Here is a 24,972-nt window from a genome sequence, read left to right as displayed (position 1 = left end):
GTGCTTGTGTATGTGTTAAGTCACACGGTGGTGTCTGACTCTTCACAACCCTATGGACTGTAGCCTTCCAGGCTCTTCTGTCCATGGGATTCTCCTGGCAAAAGTACTGGAGTGGGTTGTCATGCCCTCCTCCAGGGGATCTTCCCCACCAGGGGATCAAACCCCAGTCTCCTGCACTGCAGGTGAATTCTTTACTGTTTGAGCCACAAGGGGCTGGGGGTAGGTTTGGGACTTAGGGACTTAGAGAGAGATCTGATGTTTTATCAACCCCTGAGGAATAAGGGATAAGTAACAGAGACAGGGATTTGGGGGATGGAAAACCATAAAGATTAAAAGACTTGAAATCATCAATTTAAGTCGTGTCCAACAGGAGGGTAGCCAGGGCCAGCATTTTCTAAATCGTGTGAACTGAGCCTGAAGGACCTGCTCCTGCCCTAGAGCAGAGGCTCCAGCAAGTTTTCCTCGAAGCCTTGCAATTAGACAGATAACTGTTGCTGCACCCAGGCTCCTCCTTTACATGAGGATCGGCCAGGGCTGGGGGGGTGTTGCAGGTGCCTGTCATCCTTGTATTTGCTGACAGTTCAGGGTCTAGGGTATTTCACAGGTTTCTGGGGCCAGGACGATGTCCACTGGAGAATACAGTGTCTCATCTACTGCTCACCCCTGGAAAGGCTCTGCTTCCAGGGTATGGGTGCCCGGGCTTCCCCAGGCCTTCCTGGTGACACCTGAGCCTGCTACACCTTTCAGGTGTCTCTGGGTTGCTGAGATCTCCAGGTTGCCCCGGGTTTGTAACAGGGATGCAGTGTGACTGAGGGCTCTGGCCAGTCACCAAATGAGGGAGACGGACAACCTCAGCTCTCCCGCCCTTCCCATTCCTGGCAGGCCCCCTGCCTCATCCCCTCCAACTGAGGGCGCAGTGCGCGGCCCAGGCGGCAGGTGGCGGCGTCTCCCCGCGCCCCGCGGCCCCACGGAGCTCCCGGACCGCACGCGCGCCCGCCCTTGACGGTACCGGGAAGCGCCCTGCCCAACACCGGCTCGCGGCGTCTCTGGGCTGGGCCGTCCAAGTCCGGAGGACAGAGGGTAGCGCCTGAGAGGCGCGGGCAGCTCCGGGTGCCGGCGCGACACTCTCGCCTCCGGGACGCGCCGCGCAGCCCCCAAGGGTGCGGCGGCGTCCGGAGGCCGGGAGTCGGGGGAGCGGGAGAGGCGGGGCCGGGCGGGGCCGGACAGCCGACTCCGGGAGTCCAGCCCGGCCCACCCGGGCCTCTCCTCTCTGCCCGGGACGGCTGCCGACGGGACGCCCTCGGGCCGAGGCTGCATGGGGCTCCCGCGCGGCCGGCTCTTCTGGCCGCTGCTCCTGCTCGCGGCTGTCTGCTCCGGGATTCTGGTCGCCCTGTACTCCTCGGTGGTGGAGTTGCACCCGGGGCCCCGCACCGGAGCCAGGTAGGAGCTGCCGCGCGGGGCGCCCAGCCCGGGAATGGGCCGCCCTCTGGGGAGGCTTGCCGCGGGGACTCGGCTGCGGCCCTTTGTACCCAGAGCCTCCACCCCGGCGTCACACTCGTACTGCCGGGGGTCCCACAGCTGCTGCCGGATCCAAGAGGCGCTTCGCCCCTTGCGCACCGGAGAGCCACTCCCGACAGCTTTCTGCTGACTTCCCTCCGGCCCTGATTAGAAACCCCTTCATTTGTCCAACTTTGGCTGGGACATCGGAATCAGATAAAATCAGTCCCGGCTTTCCACGAACTGTCTCTCGCTAACGTCACATTTCTCAGATTCTACTTTGGGGGCAGGGACCCAAGTCTCCCAGGTCCAGCGTTGCGCGCGGCTCCTCAGCCCAGCGGCGGCAGGTCGCGCCTCTCCGGCTCGCTGTGGTCCCCGCCCTCCCCGCGCCCGGCTCGCTTCTCTCCTCCCGCTCTGTTCCGTTGTTTATTTCGATAAGCCCCGTCTGGGCGCGATCCGGTGAAGAGGTGGACAGGGGCCCACCTTGGGCTCCATCCAAGTTTCCCTCCCTGAGCTGCTGCTGCTGCGCTCCGCTCCCTCTGGCTGACCCTGGACACCTTCCTTCCATTTGTGCCCCAGGAGGAGAAACCTGAGAGCCTGCCTTTGGTAGGTCACGGTTCCAGTTACTGAAGAAACCTTAAAAGGGATTTAGCTTTACTTCTGGAAGGTGGATCGAGCTGTGCCCAGCGTCTGGATTTGTGAGGCCCCATGAGTACCTACAGCCTGGTGCAGAGGCCTCTGGGCCCTGGCTTTCCCTTCCCAGTGCTTTTCCACCCACACAGTCCTCACTAAAGAGAATGAAGTCAGAATTAGTGTCTGCTCTCAGGAATGGGGCTCTCCAGGTGGCTCAGAGGTAAAGAATCTGCCTGCCAAGCAGGAGACCCAGGTTCAATCTCTGGGTCAGGAAGATCCCCTGGAGAAGGAAATGGCAACCCACTCCACTATCCTTGCCTGGGAAATACCATGAACAGAGGAGCCTGGTGGGCTATAGTCCATGGAGTCGCAAAAGAGTCAGCCACTCAGACAGGACTTAGCGACTAAAACACAAAACCAAAAACATTCAGGAAATAAAGTCAGAGGGCACCCAGCGTTGCGAACAATATGAAACACGCTTGCCGTTGATTATGCGTCCCCTCCCTTTAGAACCAAAGGTGCTCTAGCTGGCAATACCTAAAGTTAACTTTGCCTCCTTGGAGTCAGACATTGCATAAGGAGAAGGACTGAAAAGGACTGAGGGTATTAAGAAAGGAGATCCATATCCGTTTTCTGTAAAGATGTTTTGAAACATTTATTTGAACATCCTTCGAAAGTAACTAACACCACTATAAATATGAGGTTGACTGAACATCCATTATACCTCAACAAAGCTTTTTAAAAAGATCTTTCATGTTTTAAAAATCTAGTACGACCTGTCCATATCCTTGATGTTTTGGTGATGTTTGCATTTTAGCTAAACCCCAGTGGCCAGGTCCAGACTCAGCCTTATTAGGAGGTGGACAAGCAGGGGGCAGGTGGGATGGAAATCTGAGCAGGGCGAGCAGGCTCAGGTGACCCCCTCACCTGGGGATTGAAAGCAGCCCTCCGGGGCTACAGTGGGGAGTCCAGGGGAAGCCGAGTGCTGGGACCAGGCCTACCACACCGGAGATGGGAGATGAGGCTCTCCTTGCAGGTTAGAGAGTGGAACTGGTCCAATCAGTAGTTCTGGGGCTGGGGATTTCTAGACCTGTTTTAGAGTGGGTTGCCATTTCCTCCTCCAGGGGACCTTCCTGACCAAACCCGTTGTCTCCTGCATTGTAGGCGGATTCTTTACCGCTGAGCCACTGGAGAAGCCTTATTCCCAGCGTGGTGTCTAAAGCCTTTGGATTCTGGGGTGGGGGGTGGTCAGGGAGTCTCTTGAGCAGAAGGGGTGCTCTGGAGAGGAGGTGGCCTTCCTGAGACTCGAGTGATTCCAGGGCTCCCTCCTGTCTCTATTCCGCCCATTCAACAGTTCCTCTGTCAGGTTCCAAGCCTGGCTGCATGGTTAGAATCACTGGGAGGGGATGACAGTGGGGGGATGGGGGTTGAATCACCAGAGACCCAGAACCATCTGATCAGAATTCTGGTGTTTTTCAAAAGTTCCCTGGGGGTTCCTGAAGGCCATCTGGGCTGAGCACCACGGTCCCAGTTCCTCCTCAGAGAGGAGCTACAGGGTCTCATGGTTGGCCGATCTGGGTTGAGTGGAGGAAAAGATTGCCCTGCTTTTTCTGGCCTGCTCTTCCAGAGTCTTTCACAACCCTGAAGGCAGGTGGGTCCAGGCGTCCTTGTGGCTCAAACAGTCTTGGCACCTAGAAGCAAGTCACTGGAAGCCTTTGTTTCCTTCGAAACTGCTGATCTCAAATCCTCCCCACCTGCTCCCCTGGGGTTGCCGGGGAGGCGGGAGGAGTCTGGGAGTAGCCTGACCACCCTCTTGAATGGATAGGGGCTCCTGTTCCTTCCTGTTTGCCCTCTGACCAGGTGGTCAATGGTAAAGAATGCTCCTGTTAATGCAGGAGCTGTGGATTCAATTCCTGAGTTGGGAAGATCCCCTGGAGAAGGAAATGGCAACCCACTCCAGTATTCTTGCCTGGAAAATCCCATGGACAGAGGAGCCTGACATGCTACATACAGTCCATAGGGTTGCAAAGAGTCAGACACAACTAAGCACACACACACACACTGGTGCAGGGACCACCTAACACCTGGAAGGTGGGGGTGGGGCAGTAACCTAGACCCTTACCTCCCTCCAGAAGGGTCAGTGTTGTCGAGGCTGTCACAGGGTCCCTTCCCTGTGTGCTTTAGGTAACAATAGCTAATATTTAGAAGAGACTTCTTACATAAGATAACAGACTCTGTTTGAAGGCTCCCAACAACAATGCAGGCAGGGCTTTACTGGGTCCCCTGCTGCAGCAATAGGAAGCAAAACCAATACCAGGTTCTCTTGCTTGCTCCCTGGGGGTGGGGGTGGGGGGGCTCAGTGAGTTGGTTCCTTCTACAGGGTGACAGTAGGGATGGGTCCAGGGGGCCGGGCCAGAGAGGTGGCTTAGGTGGCCTGCCCACCCCCTTAGTGGTGCCGTGTGCAGGGTACATGTGCATACCTGCTTCTGCTTGGATTTTGGTCTTTCTGATTCTCTTTGTTCATAATTTGCCCCAACTGCCGCATGTACTCAGCTGCTTTTAGGCCCTTGCAGTTTAGTTTGCATTTTGTTGCTCGAGGAGATGTTTGTCCAAGTGCAAGCACTGCAGCAGAGGGTCCCAGGCCCCAGCCTGTCCCAATCGGACCATCTTCGTACCTGCATGATCACCCCTGCTGAACAGACACAGACGCTGAGCTGCTAACAAGTTCAGTGGCTTCCAGAGATCCTGGAACCCAAACCCATGGAGTCAGGCTTAAGCCCCACCCCTTTTGCCAGGTGAAGGGGGCCCAGGACACCTGGGATCTAACACCTGTTTCTGGGGCCTTAACAGGGAGACTGCTCAGATGGTCACGAGCCTAGGGCACTGGCAGTCTTTCCTATTTTATATTTTCATCTCTTAACCACCATCTCACTGTTCCCATACATTCCACATTTCAGCCACTTGCCAAGGGGCGAGGCAGAACATAATAAGGTGATAATATTTTGTGCCCAAAGAGAAAGAGATGAGTAAGAATCAGAGCATAGGGGAAAAAATAAAAAATCAGACTCTGATGGATGGTCAACCTCCAGAGTTACCAGACCCAGACGAGCATGCTCCGGGGGCGGGTCAGACCCCAGCTTTACTTCCACCTTCTCCCCCAGGAACACCACGTCATCATCTCGAGCTTTCTTTGGACCCAAGGCATCGAATTCTAGGACCAGAAAGGTACAGTGGCGGGCTACCCTATGGCGGCATAGGAGGGGAAAAAAAAATGGGAATGAGAACGTTCTTGTGAGCCTGCTGGGCGGGAGCCCTCTGGAAACCGCCCCCTCCGTCCTCTCCCCCCCACCCCCCACGCCCCCCTCCCCACCCGGAGAATGGAACACAGGACTGAGGGGCCAGCCAGTGAGCGCTCTTCAGACGTGACCACTGAGGTCCCTGCACCGTAACAGCAGAGAAACATGGCTCCATCTTTACTGGGGTATAGCCAGCAGAAAAGTTCTTGGAAATCTTGATTTATCTTTAAAAGTTCTCTTTTACATTCTACTCCTCAATGTGTCTTTTTTTTTTTTTCAGCGTGTCTTTTTACTGTAAAACTCACATTTAAACTGTTTGCGTGCATGCATACTAAGTCGCTTCAGTCATGTCAAACTCTTTGCGACCCCATGGACTGTAGGTCTCTGTCCATGGGATTCTCCAGGCAAGAATACTGGAGTGGGTTGCCATGCCCTTCTCCAGGGGATCTTCCAAACCTAGGGATCAAACCTGCATCTCTTACATCTCCTGCATTGGCAGGAGGGTTCTTTACCACTAGCACCACCTGAGAAGCCCTTTAAACTGTTTACCAGGAAGTAAACACCAAGCCTGGGGAACTTCTCGGGCCCTGCTCTGTAACAGAGCACGCTGACCGTGGCCCGACAGGCCATCTCAAGCATTTTACCAGCATTCTCTCACTTACACCTGTTGGCAAGGTTGGGAGGCAGCTTTTACAGTAAAATGAGGTACAGAGATACCCTGCTCAGGTTACCCGTGGAGAAGAGGTGGCACAGGGATTCAAGCCTCTCGTTGGACCCCCAGGCTGGCTCTGAACTCCCGAACAAGGTGCCCTCACCCTCTCTGCAGGTTGCAGTCGAGCGGGATGATGACTGTGTAGTTCTGTCCTGATCCTGGTTTAAGAATTGTTTTTCATGCCCAAGACAATGGAACTTGTTAACTGAGGTCTCATGGGGGCAAGATCTCACCATATGCAAGACTGAGTGACTGCATAGCTGTCAGCGGCAGAGCGAGCTGCCGAGGGCAGGTGATAGAGACCCCACCCCCCCATCCCCGCCCCAAGAACAGAGGTCAGGTGGACACTTGGCCGGCTGGCTGAAGAAAGGCCTCAAGCGTCTTAAAGCACTTGGCCAGGTCATCTTTTACTTTTCCTCAAGTCCTTTTCACCTTGAGCTACTTGATGCTAATTGACATATTTCCTCACCTGGTTTAAAAACAAAAAGATTTGAGCTTTGGTCTTTTGGATATATATGACGTGGGGGAAAAAAAAAGGATAAAATGAAGAAGTAGGTAAAGGAAAAATAAAGGTAAGAAAGTTAGACAATGTCAGATAAGTACATGAAAAATATGCCAGAGGGTGTCAGAGATGGGCTCTGAGCTTCTCTGTGATGACAACAAAGAAGGAAAGCTTGACACCCTGTCCATGAGATAAAAGCAAGCCAGCTGCCCAAGCGAAGTGCAGCCTTTCTGGATATGGAGACCTGAAGATTTTTCTCTTGGAGACTTGTAAAGGAGGCCCTGGAAAACATCCCTACGATGAACTGAAGAGTAGTGAAACTGATGCAGTCAGTTCAGCTTAATGCTTGCTTTTAAAGCATGAATTTGGTCCATAAAGATTGCTGTGGGAGTAAAACAAGTTGAGCAGAACCCAAATTTCCTGTGTGTTTATCAGTGATGTTGTCAGTCAGAACACTGGTAAATGCAGAAAACCATACTCCACCAAAGGGAATCATGTGGGAATACACAAAAGGCATGCACGTGCACACTTCAGACAGCCATCTACTTCATCGCGTGTTTTATAACCAGCTTCCCACCACTTTGAGATAACTCCCAAACTGCCACCCTTCCGAAGTCCACATCCCCAAGTAAATGTCAGGTCTTTTCCAAGGTCAAGTGCCATATTTTGAGAAGTACTTATATATTTCTTGGACTTCCCTGGTGACTCAGACGGTAAAGAATCTGATGGCAATGCAGGAGACCAGGGTTTGATCCCTGGGTCAGGAAGATCCCTTGGAGAAGGGAATGGCTACCCACTCCAGTGTTCTTGCCAGAAGAATCCCATGGACAGCACAGCCTGGCGGGCTGTAGTCCACGGGGTTGCACAGAGTCGGACACGACTGAGCGACTAACATTTTCACTTTTCTAGATGTTTCCTAACCAGTGAATGTGTGTAAAACTGCTTCTATCTTCATTTTATGCATCACTGAAACAAGAGAAATGGAGTCTCTCACTGTTCTAGAGGCCAGAAGTCTGAAGTCAGGTGTCAGCAGGGCCAGCCGCCCTCTGAAGGCTCTAGGGAAGAATCTCTCCTGGCCTCTTCCAGCTTCTGGGGGCTCCAGGTGTCCCCTGGCTTGGAGCTGCATCACTCACTCTCTGCCCCCACCCCCCACCCCCGCCATCAGCACGTGCCTTCTTTGTATGATTTTATTTGTATGAGTTTATTTATTTTTGGCCGTGTGGGGTCTTCGTTGCTGCATGGGCCTTCCTCTAGTGGTGGTGAGCGGGGACTACTCTATAGCTGCGGTGCACGGGCTTCTCATTGCGGTGGCTTGTTTTGAGGCAGAGCACAGGCTCTAGGGCGTACACACTTCAGCTGTTGTGGCCCGTGGGCTCCATAGTTGCAGGCTCTAGGGCACAGGCTCAATAGTGGCGCACAGGCTTCATTACTCCACAGCATGTGGGATCTTCCTGGATCAGTCTCCTGCACTGGCAGGTGGATTCTTTACCCCTGAGCCACCATGGGAAGCCTAGCACATGCCTTCTTATAAGGATACCAGTCATTGGATTTAGGGCCCACCTTAGTACGTTCTAGGTTATACTCCATTTATGTGTGTGTGCGCAGTCACTTCAGTCGTGTCTGGCTCTTTGTGACCCTATGGACGGTAGCCAACCAGGCTCCTCTGTTCATGGGATTCTCCAGGCTGGAGTGGGTTGCCTAGCCCTCCTCCAGGGGATCCTCCTAACGCAAGGATCGAGCCCGCGTCTCCTTCACCTTCTTGCATTGCAGGCGGACCCTTTACCGCTGAGCCACCTTACGGTATAACCTCACCTTACTAATTACATCTGCAAAGACCCTCTTTCCAAATAAGGTCGCATTCTGAGGTTTGGGGCAGACATGAATTGGGAGAGGGGACACTGTTCAACTCAAGATAGGCACCGGCTGGTCAAAGACATCACAAAGCTTCCCAGCAGCCCTTGCCATGTGAACCCTACTGCAGCACGCACGGCCAGGGCTAGGGTTTGGACCCAGGCTGATGGATTCCAAGGCCTGGGGTGGACCTCCTCCAACACAGGGCGGGCAGGTCTTACCGTTTGTGGGAAAGTGCCCTCAAGTTCCCCCCAAGTGTGAGGTGAAATAGTAGGCCAGAGCCGTCAGGCCCCAGAGACGTGGCATCCAGGGAGAAGGGCTGGGCAGGGTAAATCCAGAAAGCTCTCTGACCCCCACTGGGCCGCTGCGCTTCAGGCCAGCTTGGCTGGCACATCTAGGGGGTGGCCCAAGTCTGGAGCGGGAAGGGCAGCGCTTCCCTTCCAGCCCTCTTGTGGGGTGTGTGGGCTCCCTGGAAGGCTCCCACCCACCCCACCTTCCAGAAACACCCCTCGGGGACTTCCCTGGGGGTCCTTGGGCTTCCCCGGTGGGTTTGATCGCTGGGTGGGGGTTAGATCCCACCCAGGAGAAGGAAATGGCAACCCACTCCAGTATTCTTGCCTGGAGAATCCCATGGGCAGAGGAGCCTGGCGGACTACAGTCCATGGGGTCACAAAGAGTCGGACATAACTGAGCAACTAACACTGGGGGTCCGTGGTTAAGAATCCTCCTCGCAGTGCAGGGCGTGTGGGTTCCATCCCTGGTTGGGGACGTGGGATCCCACATACCTCAGGGAAGCTAGGCCCATGGCGCAACTGGAGCGCTTGCGTGCCACACCTAGAGAGACCTGACCACGAAGATCCTACATGATGCACCCAAGACCCAACGCAGCCAAATAAATAAGTAAATTAAAAAAAGAAACAGCCCTCTTATCTTGTCACCCACAGAACCTGCTCTGTCGACACCCACTTTCTCTCGCCGTTCAGCGGAACCCTCGCTTCCGGGATCTGTTTAACCTCTCCACTCCAGTGCTGCTGTCGGGGGACCTCTTCACCCAGCAGCTCTGGGACAGCCTGAGCCGGCACAAAGCCCCCTACGGCTGGCAGGGGCTCTCCCACCAAGGTAACCTTCAGCCCTCTGGCCTCAACTAGTCCATTCCTCCTGCTTTTGGGCCACAGTGCCCCTCTCTCCCTGCTTCCTCCCAGGCAGGCTTCAAGGCTTGACACCACTGCTGTGCGACTCCCTGCCTCTACAAGCACCGCAGGGTCAAGGAGAGGGGCCTGGCTACCGCCCCACCCCACCCCTGCCATCAGCGGCTCTTGCCTGGGGCCTCCCTGGCATGAAAGATGGCCAGTGTCCAAAGGTGGCCAAGGATATCAGTTGTGAGCCCTCAAACAGCCCACTGATGGCTGCTGCTGGGAGAGACCACCCAGAACTTGCTCCACTTTAAGTCGGCCCCTCCACCCCACCCCCGCAGGCCCCAAATTTCCTTTTGGAATAAGCAGAGTCTTGGGATGAGCTCTCAAGATGACTGGGGCCACAGCCAACCCTCCCACCCACCACCCTCTTTTCAGGCGTCCTGCTCCTACGGACGTTTCACTGTCCTCCACCCTCTGTGCCTCTCGAGAGGGGGCTGGTGTCAGGCCTCAGGCAGGTGTAGGGTGCCAGGAAGAGTTTCGGGAGGACCCTAGTGCCCCTCACGGTGCCCCAACTTGTCCCACAGCCATCGCCTCCACCCTCAGCCTCCTGAACGGCTCGGAGAGCACCAGGCTGTTCGCCGTCCCCAGGGAGCTGCTTCCTGCCTGCATCCGGTGTGCCGTGGTGGGTAACGGAGGCATTTTGAATGGCTCCCGCCAGGGTCAGAACATTGATGCCCACGAATATGTGTTCAGGTATGTGGGCCAGGGGCCAGGGAGGAAGCAGGAGAGAAGCTGAGTGGAGAGCTGGTCCCCAGCCAGCCCCCCGGGGGGAGCATCGTAGGTGAGGGCGTGGGCTGATGGAGCAGCAGCGGCCTCAGGCAGCTCAGCAGTTGTGATGGGTGGACAGGCATGGACAAGGGCGTTAGGCAGACAGACCCTGAAGACGTGCGAGGCTGTGGTCAACCATGGGACCGGGGAGGAAGGCGCTACCAGGGCTGGCTTCGCCCATTTCACAGGGCGTCCCATCAGGTGCCTGGTTGTCAGGATGGGCTGGCGATCAGGCGCTGGGGCTGCGTGGGTAGAGGGAGTGGCAGGAGCCTGGGGATGGAAGTCAACATGCAGTACCATGTAGCCACAAGCAGACTGATGAGCCTCTGTTTGGACCAGACTCAATGGTGCGGTGATCAAAGGCTTCGAGAATGACGTGGGCACCAAGATCTCCTTCTACGGTTTCACCGTGAACACAATGAAGAACTCCCTCATCTCCTACTCGAACGTGGGCTTCACTTCTGTGCCACAGGGACAGGTGAGGCCCTGATGGGCACCGTGGTCCCTGACAGTCGGCACCGTTGTTTCCTGTCTGCCCCCCCATCCCACCATGGGGTGGGCCACAGGGCTCCCCAGCCCCAGCCCAGTGGATGGACAGGTTGTGTGCCAGGATCTAGGGCCTGTGTGGTGGGGTGCTCTATGGCTTCTGGTGGCTCAGGACCGGGACAGCTCTGGAGTGGAGCGTGAATGACTAATATTTACTGAAGGCTTATGGAGTGCCACGCACTTTACAGAGCCCACTCAGCCCCCTTTTACTGGTGAGGGCACTAAGGCTCAGGGCCCCTTTGTTCAGCAGAGCGGCAGTGGAGCCGGACTCAACCCCAAACCCCCCCAGACCCAGAGCTCAGCAGCACACAGCCAGCCAGAGGGTATTTACTGAGTGTCTCCTCCATTCCCACCCCAGACACACTCACCACAGCAGCCCCTGAGAACTGGAACCTGAGTCTGTCTTCTTTCAACCACACCCAACTGCTCTAACACCATGCTTCCCCTTCTAGAGGGCTTCCCTGATAGCTCAGTTGGTAAAGAATCCACCTGTGAAGCAGGAGACACCAGTTTGATTCCCGGGTCAGGAGGATCCACTGGAGAAAGGAAAGGCTACCCACTCCAGTATTCTGGCCTAGAAAATTCAGAATTCCATGGACCATATGGTCTATGGGGTCACAAAGAGGTGGACATGACTGAGAGACTTTCACTTTCTTTCCCCTTCTAGAGCAAGCTGGCTACCACATGCAGCGGGGCAGTGCCAGGATAAGGGTGCTGATAAGGGTGCTGTGGTGCTCGATAGGGTTTGAGTTTCCAGCAGCTTCCTCCTCTGACCAGGGAAGTCAGGGGCCTCCTAGCCACAGCATTCATGCTCCGAGGCCTCTTTTAGCTCATGATGAAACAAGACAGCACAGTTTCATTTCTGGTGTAGCCACAGAACCGGTATGCTAAGTCGATTCAGTCATGTCCAACTCTGTGACCCTATGGACTGTAGCCCTCCAGGCTCCTCTGTCCATGGGATTCTCCAGGCAAGAATACTGGAGTGGGTTGCCATGCCCTCCTCCAAGGGATCTTCCCGACCCACGGATCAAACTTGCATCTCTTGGCAGGTGAATTCTTTACCGTTAGTGCTACCTGGGAAGAACCTGTATGAGTTCTCCATAACTGCATGACAAATGACCCCCAAACCTCATAGCTGTAAACAACAAACACTGCTTATCTTGTAGTTTTCATGGGTCAGGAATTCGGGAGCAGCTCAGTAGAGTGATTTTGTCCACTTCTTTTTTTTTTTAGCCTCCTCTGGCAGCATGAAAGTGTTAGGTGCTCAGTCGTGTGGTCCAACTCTTTGCGACCCCATGGAGTGTATCCTGCCAGGCTCCTCTGTCCTTGGAATTCTCCAAGCAATTATACTGCAGAGGGTAGCCTTTCCCTTCTCCAAAGGATCGTCCCAACCCAGAGTCCAACCTGGGTCTCCCTCATTGCAGGCCAATTCTTTACTGTCTGAGCCATCAGGGAAGCCCTTCCCAAATGACTCAGCAGGTAAAGAATCCACTAGCAATTCAGGAGACACAGGAGATGCAGATTCAATCCCTGGGTTGGGAAGATCCCCTGGAGAAGAAAATGGCAACCCACTCCAGTACTCTTGCCTGGGAAATCCCATGGCCAGAGGAGCCTGGCAGGCTACAGTCCAATGGGGTTGCAAAGAGCTGGGCACGACTGAGCAACTAAGCACACACACACCAGCAGCATGTGGGACTCCCTAGTTTTCTGACGAGAGATTGAACCCGCGCCCCTGCGTTGGAAGGTGGAGTTTTAACCAGTGGACCAGGGAAGTCCCTCATCGGAGTGTTTTTGGCTCAGGGTCTCCCACTGGTCACAGTCAGGCTTGACAGGGGCCGTGGTCATCAGAAGGCCCACCTGGGGCCAGGGTGGAGATGTCTCCCTCACAGCCCTCACCACACAGGCCCCTCTGCAGGCTAATACACTGCCTCCCTGATGAGGTAGCTAACTCGACCCAGAGCGAGTGATCCCAGGGAGCGAGGAAGCTCCAGAGTCTTTTATGACCCCCTCTCCAAGGGAGGGTCACACACGCTACCTTACTCCCACTTTTTCTTATCCATTAGAAAAATTCTTAGTCCCTCAGTCCAGCCCACACTCAAGGGAATGGCAGTTAAGCATGGCTCCCTGAAGGGAAGAGTATCAACAGGTTTGAGTGCTGAAACCCTCAGAGCACCTGAAAGTGGAAACTAAAGACTCAGAAGGGAAACGCTCCTGCCAGGGCAGGGGGCCGGACTGGGCGGAGGGCAGTCCACTTGGAGCAGGAAGTCCCTGTGATCTTGTCCCCACCAGGGCTGCTTCTCTGTTGCCCCGACAGGACCTGCACTATATCTTCATCCCCTCGGACATCCGTGACTACGTGATGCTGAGATCCGCCATCCTGGGTGTGCCTGTCCCCGAGGGCACTGATAAAGGAGACAGGTGAGCAGCCAAGCAGGGGAAAAAGGCATGGTACTGCTCTGGGGTCCACTGTCAGATGGGAAAGGTGGCTGAAGGCGGCCAGAGAGACCCCAAGGATCCAAGAGCATTAGAAGAGTAAGGTCTTCTTTTTTTCCTTCCCTTGGGAGAGCCCAGGTAACGCTGCTGGTCCCCAGGGACCCTCCTGACCAGGTGGGCTTCAGGTTCAAGGGGCTCCTTTTGGAATGGGGCCAGCAGGCCTGGCCCCTCAGCTTCAGCTTTGGTCCCCATAACCCGCCCAGCCACCCAGCTGGCCTGTCCGCAGCTGGCCCTGCTGTCCCATTGAGCGCATTGTGTTTGGAGACCAAGAGTGGGGGCCAGGAACCATGCCACTCCTTGGCGGGCACCCTCCCAAGACTGCCCATGAAATGGGAGCGCAGGCGACGTGGGCCCAGTGTCCTGCGAAGTGGGAACAAAGGGCCCTCTGTTTGTCCTCCCCCACCTTCCTGGGCAGCAGGCCCGTGTCCAGCTCTTTTGAACCATGTCTGAGCCTCATCTGCAACCTTCTCCCTGGGGTGCTGAAGACAATTTCTTGTCTCGGAGTCGGTTCCTCACAAATCTGCACCACCCTTGTGGCCCCAAGGACCAGCCCTCCTGTCTCGGTGGCCCCGGGACTCTCACCCACCCTCAAAGAGCACTTTCTGAGGCGTCCTTAGGGCTTAAGCCCTCGGGAGCCAGGCCGGCTCCACCAGCCCCGCCCTGTGCCCCGCCCCCACCTGGTGATGACCCAACAGTCGCCTGGCAGCTGCTCCTGGGGGTGGGCTTTGCGACCCAGACGGGACTGGCTCCTGGGGGTTGGGGGGGCTGGCTCAAAGACATCGGGCGGACATTAAGCCTCCCCAACACCAATGAGCTCCCCCTCCCATTCCCCTAATCCGTCCCCTGCCCAGTCCCCCTCCCAGTCCAGATCCAACCACACCAACCAGCAGCCCTACGCCAGCTCTGGCGGCTCAGCTCCTTCCCCGTCCCCCACCCGGGGGTCTTCCCGTGCCCCCTCTCACCTTGCCACCCCAAATGCCTCACAGCCCTCTTCCCGGGCCTCCTCCCTGACCCCCAGCCCTCATGTCCAGCCTCGGGGGTCTTCCCAAAACGCCACTCCACCGGCCTCCAAATCTCCTTCTCAATCTGGCTTGAAATCCCTCTCCCGAAACTCTTCCCAAACTCCCCCCGTGCCTGGCGCCAAGTCCCCGGCTCACAGCCCCGCGCCCTCGGCCTCCTACATCGGGCTCGGGCCCATCCGGGGCATCCCGTCCTACATCGCCCCCTACGTGCCCCGCTACATGAGAGAGACCCCCTTCTTCCAGCCTCCTACTTCGCTCCTCCCGCAGAACCAGTGCTTCCCCTGTTTCTTCCCCTGCCCGGCCCGGGACCGCCTGCGCAAGCCCCCCAACTCCCTGTACCTCCCTCTCCTCCCGCCCCCTCCGCACCTCCCCCGGGTCAACTGCTCCTACCCGTCTCCGCCCGCCCTGTTCACGCCCCCCTCCTCCCTCTCCTATTCCCCGCCCACCGAGGTCCTGGTGGGCGGGAAGCCGCACGTGGTCCCCACGGTACTGCCCGCCACCTTCTACACCCCCTTCTCCCGCTACTACTCCCAGCCCCGCCCCTACCGGTCCACCCACCGCCCCCGCCCCAGCGCCTTTCCCCTCTCCTCGCTCCACAACCCGTCGTACGACGGCACGGGCCGCTCTGTTCACTTCTATCGTGGGTCCTAGGCCTCAGACCTATTTTGGACCGGACTCCTCTGCCAGCAAATTCAAGCTGCTCCATCCAGACTTCATCAGCTACCTGACAGAGAGGTAGGTGCGGGCAGGGGTGGTGCTGGGAGCCACCCCCCGCCCCCATTCGCCCCACACCCACCAGGCAGCACTGGCTTTATCCCCCGAAGATGAAACCCATAGCTGGGCCACATGCCGAGGACCACCCAGCCCACCCCCCCGCAGCACTTACACTGCTTCATTTACTTGTTGTTTAGTCTCTCAGTCCTACCCCACTCTTTGCGACCCCATGGATGGTAGCCCACCAGGCCTCTGTCCATGGCATCTCCCAAAAAGAATACTGGAGTTGGTTACCATTTCCTTCTCCAGGTGATCTTCTGGACCCAGATTGAACCTGAGTCTTCCTGAGCCAGCAGGTTAATTAAATACATTGATGGAGGTGATGTTCTACTAGTCAAGGCAGACAGGAAATAAGACAGGAAACTCAACAGGCTTACTTACCAGAAATGTTCACCAACGCTTAGGCTGGGCATAGAGGGACCATAAGTGTGGGGCTGCATGGGGACTAGTGGAAGCCAGCATTCAGGCCCAAACACAGGGCAACCCTGGCAGGAGCCTGGGGAACCCCTGCCTGCAGATCTCCACTCCCACCCCACCCCCCACCCCCCACCCATCAGTGGCTCTCAGCAGGAGGCTGGGTCCACCGTCCAGTCTGGAGAGTTTTGGTTGTCACTAGTTACTCCTTGGAAGGAAGGTTATGACCAACCTAGATAGCATATTTAAAAGCAGAGACATTACTTTGCCAACCAAGGTCCGTCTAGTCAAGGCTATGGTTTTTCCAGTGGTCATGTATGGATGTGAGAGCTGGACTATAAAGAAAGCTGAGCACGGAAGAATTGATGCTTTTGAACTGTGGTGTTGGAGAAGACTCTTGAGAGTCCCTTGGACTGCAAGAAGATCCAACTAGTCCATCCTAAAGGAGATCAGTCCTGGGTGTTCATTGGAAGGACTGATGTTGAGGCTGAAACTCCAATACTTTGGCCACCTCATGCAAAGAGTTGACTCCTTGGAAGACCCTGATGCTGGGAAGAATTGGGAGCAGAAGGGGATGACAAAGGATGAGATGGTTGGATGGCATCACCGACTCGATGGACATGGGTTTGGGTAGACTCCGGGAGTTGGTGATGGACAGGGAGGCCTGGCGTGCTGCGATTCATGGGGTCTCAAAAAGTCAGACACGACTGAGCGACTGAACTGGACTGAGGCGACCTGAGTGCCCCTAGTGGGCAGAGGCCAGGGATGCTGCTGAACCACCTACGACGCACAGGGCAGCCCCTGCAACACACAACTGTCCGGCCCAAAGTGCTGACGGTGCTGCTAGCACCCCAAGACCCAGAGCAGGCCAGGGTGGCAGGAGGGTCTGGGAGGCAAACTGAAGACCACACAACAGAGGAAGAACAGACTGAGAGGCTAGGCGATTTGCCTGGCTGGCAAGGTCTAGATGAGAACCCAGCACTACGGTCAAGGCTCATGGTCACCATATTGTGGCCTCACTTTTGGATCATCTGGGTGTCTGAAAGCATGTACGTGTGCAAGCACACATGTGTAGCACTAGCAGCCCAGTCACAGGACCTACGTGTACTCTGTCCTCATGTGTGGCTCCTGCTTGGCCAGTCTGGAGGTAGAAATTTAGGTGTCAGGTTAAGTAAGTACGCCACCTATGCCCTAGACACTGTGGTACGGGAGGGTGTTGCAGAGAGGAAAAGCAAGTTAGGCTGGATTCAGGCTTCTAGAAAGTGGGAGAAAGGTAAGGGTCTCACCGGTGGTTCTTCAAGAGGGCCTGCTCCTCCTCATTGCTTCTGTTACCTAAGGTGTTATTTCAACCAAAGATTTTTTGTGTATAATTCATCTCTCTCCAAATGGGAGATGGGTGAGGGTAGAAGGGCCAGAAATTTTTGCCATTTTCCAACCTGCCTGAGTTGGTGCAATGGCACAACCCTCAAGCTAATGTGCAAGACAAAAAGTCTTGGGTTTTTGGTTTGTTTTTTTTTGGCCACACTGGATTTTCTTTACTGCATGGGCTTTCTCTAGTTGTGGCGAACAAGGTCTACTCTTCGCTGTGGGGTGCAGGCTTCTCATTTTGGTGGCCTCTCCAGAGTGTGGGCTCTAGGCACACGGGCTTAGTTGCTCCTCAGCATGTGGGATCTTCCTGAACCAGGGACTGAACCCATGTCCCCTGCATTGGCAGGCGGATTCTTTATCACTGGACCACCAAGGAAGTCCTCCGAAGTCTTCGAGTTTTGATGCTTCTTTTTGCTTCCAGGTTTTTGAAATCAAAGTTGATTAACACAAAATTTGGAGACCTATATATGCCTAGTACTGGGGCCCTCATGTTGCTGACAGCTCTGCATACCTGTGACCAGGTAAGAGGTCTGCTCTTTCAGGAGCCCACAGCAGCAGAGCTGGTGTGAATGGAACCTTATTCCATCCATGAGACCCCCTACATGAGGCCTGCTATCCCAGACCTGGGACTCTGGGCCTCCATCCCATCGTGGAAGGCTCCCCAGCTGCAGGAGCCATCTAGTCTAGGGAATGGGATGGAGGAAGTCCTCTCGGTCCCTTAGTGGACAGCCTTCAGGGCCAGTCTTGCCTTCCTCCCTAGGGCTGCCTTCCCCTGGGCTTGCTTGTCCTTTCACCCTCTGCCCTGGGGCAGCCGCAGCACATGGTGTTTAAGGGACATAGGACCCAACTGCTCTTGTGAAAGCAGAATCTCAACCAAAGTGGGTAGAGCCATCTGTTTTGGGAGGACACTCTCAAACTGAGGTGGGCAGCCTTCCACACGTGGAGTCTCTGAAATCACTCCATGAGCCAATTCTTGCTGGGGTGGTACCCACATGAGCTGCAGAGACAGACTGAGAAGCAGTTTTCAGGGAAAGGCAGTGGTGACCCAAGCACAGGAGCTGGAGGCCAAGCACCACTGGACTCTGGTCCCCTTTTTCATGTTTCAAACAGGACTCTCCTGTCTGCAGTCACCATTAGAACAGGAAACGGGAGGTAAGGGGCTTTCTGCCTTCATCTTGAGTGTAACAATCATGGCTTTGGCGTCACAGACTGGAGTTCAAAACCCAACCCAGCTACTTACTAGCTTGTGACTGGGGACACACGTTTTGGTTATCTTTCTGAGCCCATTTCCCCATTTGTAAAATGGAGACAGTATCTACGATTATCTAGAGTTGGGTGAGAAAATGTGACGAGCACAGTGCGGGTATGAAAATGGGGGTGGGAACAGTTGTTTATCCTCACCTTCACACAAAAGTTCCCGTCACTTTATACACTGTGCTTAGTCACTCAGTCGTGTCCGACTCTTTGCAACCCTATGGACTGTAGCCTATCAGGAACCTCTGTCCATGGGGATTTTCCAGGAAATACTGGAGTGGGTTGCCATGCCCTCCTCTAGGGGCTGCACTGCAGGCACATTCTTTACTGTCTGAGCACCAGGGAAGCCCTTTACACACAGCAGCTCAAATGCTAACTCAAATGCTAACTTGTCCTTGTCCAGGTTAGCGCCTATGGATTCATCACAAGCAACTACCAGAAATTTTCTGACCACTATTTCGATCGAATGAAGAAGCCACTGATATTCTACGCAAACCACGACCTGTCCCTGGAAGCCACCCTTTGGAGGGACCTGCACAAGGCTGGCATCCTTTGGTTGTACCAGCGGTGACCCAAAAGCATCCAAGACCTTTGTTTCTGCAGAGCTGTGGCCCTGGCCCCTCAATTGTAGGTAACTAAAGCTACTTGTGTGTTCTGTCCTTGACACCCACCTACCCCCTTCCCTACAGAGGACAGAGTGGACGTGTGAATGTCACTGAAGACCTCTTTGTGGGACACGTTGCCTTGTCCTTAGCTCATCCAAGGAGACTCCTCTGGGCCCAGGCAGACAACCCAACCTTGGTCAAGGAAAAAGACTGCTCTGCTGGGCTCATCTTTAACACTGAAGAGAACACTCTCAAGATGAGAGTGACCAGCATGAACATGCAGGCATCCTTCAGAGCTGAGCATTTCCAAGCCAGCAGTGGCATGGACTGACTAGGTCAGTGGAGTGGCTCAGGGCCTCTCAATTAACGAAGGTCAAGCAGCAGTAGAAACAAATGCACTTTTCAGCCCAAATCCTCCCACTAGCATGTCCGGCCTCAGACTCCAAAGCAGTTCAGCTCAAGGACATGTTAGAACAGCTTTTCTGAGAAAGGGAACTGACTTACTTCTGCCCCTTGATAAAGTGGGAGCACAAAAGGCAGCAAATGATTTGAAACAAGTTAATTGCATAAATGATGGATAACCACTGTGTCTGTGTTTGTGTTGAGGAAAGTAGTATATCACACAGGGCGTTTAGCATGGAGAGTCTGAACCACCGGGGCGTTCTGGCCTCTGATTAAAGGCCCACTGAAAATGTATTACCACCTTATCACCAAAAGGACATTACTGGGTAACAAACCCTCATCCCTGGACATTGACCATCAAGGCTTCAATAATTTGACTGGATACAGGCAGCTTTCTTTTAGATTATACAGGCTTCAAAGTGTAAATCAACTGAATGACCACTACACAGCTCCGCACACAAACCCTGGGTTTGACCATCTGGTGTCGCTACACCCCGCAAGGCAGTGGAGCAGGTTGGGGAGGTCTCCCCAGGGCTGGCTGGCAAGAGCCTTCCACCCAGAACCTGGCCTCTGGCCCCTGGTTCTAAAGGGTGATTCCTCTCCATACAACACTGCTGCTTTAGACGGGTGATTAAGAGAAAGGACATTTAGTATTTAACTACTATAGCAGCTACTTGAGAAAGCATAGCTTCCTGATGCCTGGACCCCTTTCCGCCTGTATTTTTTTCCCCCTATTCCCATCACATCTGTAGTTAGCAAAACCAGGCAATTGTATAAGATCGATTTAGTGAGAAACTTTAAACTTTCATTTATAAAAGAATGTGCTGATTCACAGAAGAAATCATTGCTCTTACAATGGGTCTCAATCTGGAATCCACAAATGCTACTAAGTCAACTTTAAATGTTTTAATTTGCTTTAAAGTTAAACCCAAGACACACTGTAGAAATCCACTGAGAAATGTTTTTTTAGGCTGAACACCTGTTTCCACTTCGTCTTCAACAGAGCGTGTACATGTGAGTTTCATTTTACAATCACTGCAGTCCCCCCACTGCACCAAGATCACCTAAACTCTGTGTGTGGTATTTTGCAAATGTTCTTAGTTATACCTTAATTTAGAAGAAAAAAGGGCAACCCTGAAGGAACTCGTTCTAAGCAAGGCACAACCAGATTGATTCAGTGCAGGCTAGTGGGTCCCAAATGCCTCTTTCCAGGAGACGGTGATCTTGAGGGAACAGAGTCTGGTCCAGTAAAGAGCACCCACCAAGTGCTGGGGGCATTTATATTCAGACACCCTCTGAAGTCAAACATACAGGTTTGGGGAATCCCCTGGTAGTCCCATGGTTAGGACACGGCGCTCGCACTGCCAAGGGCCAGGGTTCACATGCGGCGGAGCTTAAAAAACAAAACACAAAAAACCCCTCCAGGTTCACTTGGGTCCTGCAGAACAGTCAAGTCCACTCAGAAGCAGACTGTAACCCAGCAGGTAGACCTTCCCACTTGCTAACACATCCTTTCACTATGTTTTGCTTTAGGCTGTAGGCTGCTTGGATCAGTTTTCTAGTTCTTTAAATCCCACCCCAAATACAGCTTCCTTGGTGACTGAACAAATATGTGACCTTACATATGAAGAGCTGCACACATCTCCCAACTTCAGCAAAAAAGAAAGGCAATCTGTGCCCACTTCAAGCGTGGCATTCCAATGGGAACAAAGCCAAGTGCCACTCTGCTACTCTCTTGCTCACAAGCCAGCCATGCCATTCAGACAAGAGCTGGGCTAACCCCAGGAGAGTGCCCTGCGTGCACAAGGCACCTGGAAACCATGCTAGTGCCATGGTACCCCTTTTTCCCTGAATGTCAGGATACAGTACAAAAGCGAGAGAGAGATCAGATAGTCATGAAGTGTGCTCACTGCCACAGCCGGCATACATCTTCCATTGCCGGCTGTCTCAAAGAGTGCATTCATTTTCTTGAAATATGTGACAAGCGCTCTTTCATTCCACAATAAGACCATAAGCCAAATCCGGGCCACTTGCCCATTTCTGCCACCTCTTATAGCCTGTGCCCTCAAAGCCAAAGGGTGACAGGGCAGCCCACTACTGGTTTTCAAGTGGCAGCGGGATGGGGCACCAGGACTGGGGTCTCGGCAGGGTACGTAAGCACAACTCCCTTTGGAGCGCGTTCCGTCTGATCCCTTATAATTCCCTTTAAGAGCCCAGGGCCAGCCCCTTAAGCCTCAGAACAGATTGTTTTCCCTCAGTCGAGATGTTCAGACAGGGATAACTAACCATCACAGGCTTGTGGGGATTCTTTGGGACACGTAGATAGAAACAGAAAGCTTACATTACAAACAGGAGAGGAACAGTTTCACTTGCTTTAGGTAAAGCAGGTCAGTTCTGTTTCACACGCTGCAGACACCTAGCAAAGAAAACAGACCTATGTCAACGTCTCCTCGCCACTCAGCACAACCCAAGGACCAGGGGAAACAAAAAGAACATCCACCCAGGCCTGTTCAAAGGTTTCCTCTTTTACACACACGAGAAATTCCGCGTCCGGTCCAGGGCAACCGCCACGGCACTGCAGCCAGTGTCTTTTTCTGGAGTATCCTTTTCGGCCTCAAACTGAGGCTGTACCTGGCGAGGGGAAATTGCAAAGGAAAACCTATTCAAGAAGGTCTACACAAGTATCTCTCAGATGGCTCACTGTTAATTCAGGCATTAAACAAACCAGATAAACCAGGCCTCAATTTTCTCCAAAGCAAACTTGGGAAACTGAGTCTCAGATATCCAGATTCCACACTCAAAGGCCTTTTTTGGGCCTTCAGACAGGGATAACTTCACATCATCATGGACTCAGCTCCCCACCCAGCTGCCAGTCCACAGCACTGACATCCACAGCACAAGCAAACTATGTTTTCCTTACCAAATTCCGCTTTACTTCCTTTCCTGGGAACTCATTCAATCTTACCTACTTTATTAGAATGTGCTTTCCCTCAAGGGCAAAAACTTTATATCTAGTACCTAGCTGTACCCAGTGTCCCTGTTCCTGTTCTTTTAAAGCCAGGAACTCCCTGAGCACAAAGTGTCGAGTAGCCAAGTATGTATTTCAGCATCTTTGCACTGTCAGTAAAAATGCCTAAAATAGTGTGGATTATTCCTTTCAGCCAGACCACTGAAGGCCAGCTGCACAAAGGGTGCCTGATGCCAAGAAGAATCAACACCAAACGAGGTCACTTCTCCTTTGCTCACCTCTGTGTGCAAAACGATACTGCAGAGTGACCATGTGGCTTTCAGTTCTTTAATAAGACAGGGATTACAGATCTGCCCCGAGAGCTACTTAAAAATAGCCAGTACTATAACCTTGCTGTAATAAAAATCCCTGAGCTAAAAGTAGATCACATCATCTCACTGTTCCTCCACATCTGTTCTTAAATGGCCACACGTGATTCTTGGGCCACACTCTAGAGCCACCTCACCCATCTTAGCATGGCTGGAGGTGAGGTCCAGGAACACTTTATAGGTGCAGAGCCAGGCCTGAAAAGCACCACTCCTGTCTTTTAGAAATGAAGAAACAAGGTTCTGGTGTGGTTACCTGGTAATAGGCTGAGACTGGAGTCTCAGTCTAACACTGGGTTTCAACTTCAACTCTACATTTTGGGTGGGGAGTTCTTTGTCAGGGTGGTGGGGGCCCTGTCATGTGCACTATAGGATAATCAGGGGCATCACCTGGATCCCAGCAACACCCTCCACCCCTAGCTGAGAACCACTAGTCTAACTCAATGACCAGTTGTTCAACTATATCTCAATGAAGCTTAATAATAATGTCCCCCTTCCAAAATCACTTATAGGTATATTTTTATGGCTCTTAAAAAAAATAATAACCTAGTTGTGTAACTCTGGGCAAGTGAACTCATTAATTCAGTTTACTTACTCAGGAGCAACAAAGGAAAACATCTACCTCATACAGTGTTGTAACAACCACTGTGAGGGTGCTTGGCGAGGAGTCTAGGAAAGAGTTCATACTACTTATCTGGGCACTAAAAGGAAAACTTATTCAAGAAGGTCTACACAAGTATCTTTCAGATACCTGTTAATGTGTGGGAAGACCCACACATCTCTGAAATCTAACAAGCCAACACCTAAAGGAACCATAATCTGTGTAATTCTGTGAAAAGTTGAAACTCTTACCATTTATAGAAATCTCATCACAAGGATCCTTACGTCTCTGGATGATGGTTTTCATGTGACTTTTTTTCAAAGCCCACAGCCTACATCTTTAATCTAAAAGAGAAATATGGATAACACATTAACAGGAACAAACAGGATATTTATTCCCAAGAACAGTATTTAAAACGCTGAGCCTCAGCAAGTTAGAATTCCTCACAACAGAAGTCTTTTCAGACAGGGATAACTTTAAATCATCCACAGCTCAACCAGTAAGGAACAATTCTAAATCTCAATGAACTTGAAAGCTCAAATTTCAAGCCTCCCTTTTACCCGTGAAGGCAGTGGCATCCACTTTGGTTTCAAACAGCGACACCTAGTGGCCCCAATTACACTAGCACAGAGACCATCCTCGTTTCTGGATTCTGGGTAGGACCCCTAGCTGGTCCTGAGTCAGCCGGGATTCAGAGCTGTGGTGTGTGGCAGGCCTTAACACCATCTCGGCTTTCTCATTTCTGTTGCCCACCCAGGATCCTGCCTACATGCATTCTTACCTATTTCAGACTTCCAATCGTTACTTCTAAGCTTCAACCTGCAGGTCTGCTTCTCACGTCTCTGCAGATGCCGAAGAGAGGCCTGTGGGGAATAAAAACATAAGCATGTTAACGGTCGCTATAAAACTACAGCCTTCCAAACAAACTACAACCTTCCAAAGTCTACCACGCCACGCCATTAGCTATAGAATTAGATGAAAATTGACTGGGGCTGTCCTCAAGGCACTCCAGCAGGAAGCCAAATATTTAGACGTTAATACCCTGGATGTTAATTGCGAGCTTGCCCCGTGGGAGGACCTGGGGACCAGCAGGGCCGTTGGGCCTGCAAACTCGGCGCTTGGGTGGCTGTGAGGCCTGGGGGCTGCGCAGGATGGAAAAGCTGCTCTCCTCCAGGAGGGACGCTCCGATGCAAAGGTGGGCTTGGGCTCTCTCCCCTCAGTAACAAAAACTCGCGCCCTTTGGAAAGCGTTTTCTCATCGAGTATCTCAGTTAATCCTCCCAACCATCTATGGGGGTGAGGGGGTAGGGGAACCAGGCCTAGCGTCACTATTTCGCCCTCGAGCAGCGGGAGGCCAAGTATGCTAGCGCCGTATCAAGGAATAAGCTGTTTACCCACCTCCACGGCCTTCCCTCGCCAAAGGCCCGAGGTTGCTGGCCTTGCTGGGACCACAGCGAGGAAGCCATGACTTCCAGCCATGCAGCCCGCATCGGAAGAGGGGGAAGGCTTCCGCCTGCGCGCAAGTCTTCACGGAAGTCTCGCCCGAACTCTCGCGCTATTGAGAAAGGGCTGCTGGGAAATGTAGTGTAAGCAACGGCCGCTGAGGGGCGCCAGCAGCTCTGGAGCCCGGGTAAGATGGTGGCCGCCGCTGGGGACAGTAGAGAGCCCAGGGCGGGAGGCTTGCTCTGTATAGAAACCCTGGCTGT

The 24,972-nt window shown here is 53.5% G+C and overlaps 2 protein-coding genes, 2 long non-coding RNA genes and 2 other non-coding genes across 48 annotated transcripts in view; 2 read left to right on the top strand and 4 right to left on the bottom strand.

The window, feature by feature from the left end:
• Window positions 1-1,068: 1,068 nt before the first annotated feature.
• On the top strand, window positions 1,069-22,721 carry ST6GALNAC2 (ST6 N-acetylgalactosaminide alpha-2,6-sialyltransferase 2). 7 transcript variants are annotated; one of them, XR_014078438.1, is made up of 10 exons: window positions 1,069-1,440; window positions 5,292-5,355; window positions 9,436-9,610; window positions 10,212-10,380; window positions 10,795-10,933; window positions 13,316-13,419; window positions 15,168-15,251; window positions 17,494-17,593; window positions 18,730-18,953; window positions 22,495-22,721. XR_014078438.1 is itself a non-coding variant. In XM_081575515.1 (10 exons), exons 1-9 carry the CDS (start codon window positions 1,316-1,318, stop codon window positions 18,207-18,209), a joined length of 987 nt encoding a protein of 328 aa, XP_081431641.1. In that variant the 5' UTR covers window positions 1,069-1,315; the 3' UTR covers window positions 18,210-18,224; window positions 18,730-19,515. The 7 variants fall into 7 exon arrangements, 4 of the variants coding, with proteins under 4 accessions (XP_081431641.1, XP_081431638.1, XP_081431637.1 ...); XR_014078436.1 differs by lacking the exon at window positions 22,495-22,721 and adding an exon at window positions 19,081-19,515; XR_014078437.1 differs by lacking the exon at window positions 22,495-22,721 and adding an exon at window positions 19,081-19,515 and having other exon boundaries at window positions 18,730-18,957.
• On the bottom strand, window positions 5,205-11,295 carry LOC145540643 (uncharacterized). The gene is made up of 2 exons (XR_014078441.1): window positions 8,201-11,295; window positions 5,205-5,373 (listed from the first exon to the last, which is right to left on the bottom strand). It is a non-coding gene; the product is annotated as an uncharacterized LOC145540643 (long non-coding RNA).
• LOC145540637 (testis-specific serine/proline-rich protein) overlaps window positions 14,246-24,972 on the top strand; it is a 27,886-nt gene continuing 17,159 nt past the window's right edge. For 6 of the 37 annotated variants that reach the window (XM_081575526.1, XM_081575529.1, XM_081575525.1 and 3 more), the window contains exons 1-3: window positions 14,246-15,251; window positions 17,494-17,593; window positions 18,730-18,957. In XM_081575526.1, coding sequence (XP_081431652.1) covers window positions 14,304-15,167 — 864 coding nt within the window. In that variant the 5' untranslated portion in view covers window positions 14,246-14,303 and the 3' untranslated portion in view covers window positions 15,168-15,251; window positions 17,494-17,593; window positions 18,730-18,957. Of the gene's footprint in view, window positions 15,256-15,539; window positions 15,587-17,460; window positions 17,594-18,182; window positions 18,225-18,729; window positions 19,516-22,494; window positions 22,722-24,972 lie in introns of those variants that run through there. The other 31 variants (XM_081575535.1, XM_081575537.1, XM_081575551.1 and 28 more) reach the window with 29 other exon arrangements.
• Window positions 20,225-24,764, bottom strand: LOC145540641 (uncharacterized). Its single transcript, XR_014078439.1, has 6 exons — window positions 24,665-24,764; window positions 24,049-24,130; window positions 23,519-23,611; window positions 21,868-21,964; window positions 21,675-21,749; window positions 20,225-20,726 (listed from the first exon to the last, which is right to left on the bottom strand). It is a non-coding gene; the product is annotated as an uncharacterized LOC145540641 (long non-coding RNA).
• On the bottom strand, window positions 22,103-22,187 carry LOC145543974 (small nucleolar RNA R38). Its single transcript, XR_014081203.1, has one exon. It is a non-coding gene; the product is annotated as a small nucleolar RNA R38 (small nucleolar RNA).
• On the bottom strand, window positions 23,686-23,763 carry LOC145543973 (small nucleolar RNA R38). The gene has a single exon (XR_014081202.1). It is a non-coding gene; the product is annotated as a small nucleolar RNA R38 (small nucleolar RNA).

The sequence above is a fragment of the Giraffa tippelskirchi genome, chromosome 3 (genome assembly GCF_054371585.1).
Source record: "Giraffa tippelskirchi isolate mGirTip1 chromosome 3, T2T-mGirTip1v1.2.pri, whole genome shotgun sequence".
NCBI lineage: Eukaryota > Metazoa > Chordata > Mammalia > Artiodactyla > Giraffidae > Giraffa > Giraffa tippelskirchi.
Note: the sequence above shows the minus strand (reverse complement) of the source record. Positions and strands in the feature narration are given on the sequence as shown.